Raw genomic sequence first — 4,140 nt, 5'->3', positions numbered from 1 at the left:
CAAAGTAGTTTGGTTGTCCCTCGTCATCTCTTGAGCCATCTTGAACGTGAAGAGAGAAATCTTTTAACAGCCAGTCGTATGTAGACTTTGCTAGAGAGAAAGGGATTCTTTTTGACAGGTGGTGTGCAGCGTGTAAGGTTGCTGATCTGTCTGCTTTGCGTGAGCTAATGTTGTTGGAAGAGTTTAAAAACTGCGTACCTGAGCGTACTACTGTGTATTTAAATGAGCAGAAAGTGTCCACCCTACAGCAAGCTGCTACTCAAGCTGACGAGTTTACACTTACTCATAAGGTTGTTTTTAGCAAACGTGATACTTTCCCACGTGAAGTTACCCATGGTGCACATCTTCCAGTGCATTATGACAGCGCTCCTTTGTGTCCAAGGTCTGACAAGCTATGTTTCTTCTGTCGCAAGTCCGGTCATTTGATTGCTAACTGCGACGCTTGGAAGCGGAAGCAGCAAGGGTCGTATCAAAAACAGCCGAAGGGTGTGGGATTGATTAGAACTTCTCCCAGAGTCAAATCCTTGGAATCTGTGGCTCCTGTGATGCCTGATGACTGTTTTAAACCTTTTATCTTTAATGGTTTTGTGTCTCTTTCAGGGAAATCTGAGGATCAGCATCCAGTGAAAATACTGCGAGACACGGCTTGTTCACAATCTCTGATCTAATCCCTGAAATAGCTGTGCCTGTTGCCGTCTTCCTTCTGAAGATAGTCTTTAGTTGCCCTTTGTTGTGCGGTCACAATAAATTTGCCTTATTTAACTGTTTGTTTTCTGTCCTGGGTTTTCTAATGTTTTATGCTGTTTGCGTCCCCCACCCTAGCCAACTCTGGGTCGTAACAGCATCATTTTGAAACAACAGTATACTAACCTGAGAGTTTCCAACATACAGTGTGGACTCTTCAGTCCAGGAAACACCAGCTCCACTCCTGAATCCTGCAGGTTGTTGTTACTCAGGTCCAGCTCTCTCAGACTAGAGGACTGGGAGCTGAGAGCTGAGGACAGAGCTTCACAGCTTCTCTCTGTCAGGTTACAGCCACTTAGTCTAAAGAGGAGAAAGAAAAATTTGAGAAAACAATTACAGAAACCTTTTTTTCTAAATGAAGAAAACTCCATTTAATCTGGATAGCTGTGTGTGCACGTACAGAGCTTTGTTGGAGGCTTTGACCACTGGCAGCAGCCTCAGAAGAGCCTCCTCTGAAGCAGAGTATTTCTCCAGGACAAACACGTCCAGATCGTCTTCTGATGACAGTAAGATGAAGACCAGAGCTGACCACTGAGCAGGAGACAGATTATCTGTGGAGAGACGTCCTGAACTCAGGGACTGTTGGATCTGCTCCACTAGAGAACGATCATTCAGTTCATTCAGACAGTGGAACAGATTGATGCTTCTCTCTGCAGACAGATCCTCACTGATCTTCTTCTTGATGTACTCCACTGTTTTCTGATTGGTCTTTGAGCTACTTACTGTCTGTGTCATCAGACCTCGTAGGAGACTCTGATTGGTCTGCAGTGAAAGACCCAGGAAGAAGCGGAGGAACAAGTCCAGTTGTCCATTTAGACTATGTAAGGCCTTGTCCACAGCACTCTGGTAAAAGTTTGATGGTTGGGGTTTGTTTCTAAATAGAAACCACTGGCGTGAGGTTTTTTGTTCTTCTGCCAGCAGGTTGACTCCAGAGTTGGTGAAGGTCAGATGGACATGAAGAGCAGCCAGAAACTCCTGAACACTCAGATGGACGAAGCTGAACACCTTGTCCTGGTACAGTCCTCTCTCCTCTTTAAAGATCTGTGTGAACACTCCTGAGACCACTGAGGCTGCTCTGATATCGATGCCACACTCTGTCAGGTCTGATTCATAGAAGATCAGGTTGCCTTTCTGCAGCTGCTCAAAAGCCAGTTTTCCCAGAGACTTGATCATCTTCCTGCTCTCTGGACTCCAGTGTGGATCTGTCTCAGCTCCTCCATCATACTTGATGTTCTTTACTTTGGACTGAACCACCAGGAAGTGGATGTATATCTCAGTCAGGGTCTTGGGCATCTCTCCTCCCTGTCTGGTCTTCAACATGTCTTCCAGAACTGTAGAAGTGATCCAGCAGAAGACTGGGATGTGGCACATGATGTGGAGGCTTCGTGATCTCTTGATGTGGGAGATGATCCTGCTGGCTTGCTCCTCATCTTTGAATCTCTTCCTGAAGTACTCCTCCTTCTGGGGGTCAGTGAACCCTCTGACCTCTGTCACCATGTCAACACACCCAGGAGGGATCTGATTGGCTGCTGCAGGTCTGGTGGTTATCCAGAGGCGAGCAGAGGGAAGCAGTTTCCCCCTGATGAGGTTTGTCAGCAGCACACCCACTGAGGTGGACTCTGTAACATCAGTCAGGATCTCAGTGTTGAGGAAGTCCAGAGGAAGTCGACACTCATCCAGACCGTCAAAGATGAACACGACCTCTTCAAACCTGCAGATTCCTGCTTCTTTGGTTTCACTAAAGAAGTAATCAACAAGTTCTACCAAGCTGAACTTTCTCTCTTTCAACACATTCAGCTCTCTGAAGGTGAATGGGAATATGAACTGGATGTCCTGGTTGGCTTTGCCTTCAGCCCAGTCCAGAGTGAACTTCTGTGTTAAGACTGTTTTCCTGATGCCAGCCACTCCCTTTGTCATCACTGTTCTGATTGGTTCATTTCTTCCAGGTGGGGTTTTAAAGATGTCTTCTTGTCTGATGGTTGTTTCTGGTCTGTCTGGTTTCCTGGATGCTGTTTCAATCTGTCTGACCTCATGTTCATCATTGACCTCTGCAGCCCCTCCCTCCATGAGGTAGATGTCTGTGAACATCTGATTCAGAAGGGTTGGGTTTCTTGCTTTAGCAATCCCCTCAAACATACACTGGAACGTCTTCTGCTGGTTAGATTTGAGTTTACGCTTACAAACTCCACGATAACTTCCTGAATGAACACACAACAAAGGAGATCATTAAGACAAAGAACATGATTCAACACTTCCTCAGAGAATGAGTACATGAATATATTTTGTTAACTATTTTTGAGACAAATATCCCGTTCATCCAGCATGTTAACTCTTTAGAGAAATCCTCTTACTGCTCTGCAGACGGTCAGCCAGCTCCTCCTGCTTCATTCTCCTCAGGAAGTGCAGTGTGATCTTCAGAAATGCCTCTCTGCTGCTCCTCCTCTGCTCTTCATCCTCACCGTCAGACACCTCCTCATCCTCCCTTTGGCTCTCTAAGCATTCTGGGTAATCTGGACTCAGAACCTTCTGGATCTTCTTCAGCTCATTCTTCACAAAAGTGACAATGTTGTCCTCCAGCAGCTGGAACAGAAGATTATATAAATGACCAAATCAAAGTGAAATCATGGAAGCACACATCAGATCCATGTTGGACAGAATAGATGTAAAAGTAGTTGTTGTCCATGTCCAGACCATAAAGATGGAGTCCAGGTGGGTTTGATGCTGCTGGGCAGACTGACCACTGGGACCCTCTGAGCTCTCCTGGTCCACTCTGTGGAGGAATCAGGAAGAATTAGCTCACATCATGTCTGTCCACACAGAGACACACACAAGGTAAAGGTCCATGAAGTGATGTTTGGATGTTAACAGTGAATCAGAGGACTCCCTGTAGTGGTCCACCTTTACTAGTCCTGCTGGGTATCAGTTTAAAATCCTCACCTTTGATCAACAGAGTGGCGTCCATCTTTGAAGTGTAAAGGTTTACCCATAGACCAGTCACTCTTCATGGACACACAGCTGGGTTCAGGTTCTTCCAGATTCCTCCTGATAGAAACACAAGATAATTTCTGCATTAAACTATTAGCATCTTTCCTTGGTATATATTCTGGACATCACTCTGCACTTCACTGATTTTTGCTCTTGTGGTTAGAAGCATAATGACATTTAGTTGTAACAGTACCGGCACTCTGTGCTATGAAAATGAAGTTAGTAAGGTATTTAAGGAAAATACTTTGTGAAATAATGTCTAAATTAAAATGTTTGAATACAATGCAAAACATGTTTTTTTTAATTACTGACATTGTGGACATGTTACTGAAGACAATTTAGATCCACATTGATGACCACAATGGAAATAAATTCTAAATTTATTGTGTTTTTGTCCTTGATTGAACATGA

General features: G+C 44.6%; 1 protein-coding gene across 1 annotated transcript; it reads right to left on the bottom strand.

Annotated features, from left to right (window-relative positions):
* Positions 1–859: 859 nt before the first annotated feature.
* LOC117940377 (NLR family CARD domain-containing protein 3-like) lies at positions 860–3,934 on the bottom strand (the record flags this gene model as incomplete). The annotated part of the gene is made up of 5 exons (XM_034865687.1): positions 3,682–3,934; positions 3,436–3,514; positions 3,096–3,324; positions 1,145–2,942; positions 860–1,044 (listed from the first exon to the last, which is right to left on the bottom strand). Coding segments are annotated over exons 1-5 (2,425 nt in total), but the record flags the coding sequence as incomplete, so codon positions are not given.
* Positions 3,935–4,140: the final 206 nt, after the last annotated feature.

The sequence above is a fragment of the Etheostoma cragini genome, unplaced genomic scaffold (genome assembly GCF_013103735.1).
Source record: "Etheostoma cragini isolate CJK2018 unplaced genomic scaffold, CSU_Ecrag_1.0 ScbMSFa_2331, whole genome shotgun sequence".
NCBI lineage: Eukaryota > Metazoa > Chordata > Actinopteri > Perciformes > Percidae > Etheostoma > Etheostoma cragini.
The sequence above is the reverse complement of the archived record's forward strand: the minus strand, read 5'-3'. Positions and strand labels throughout refer to the sequence as shown.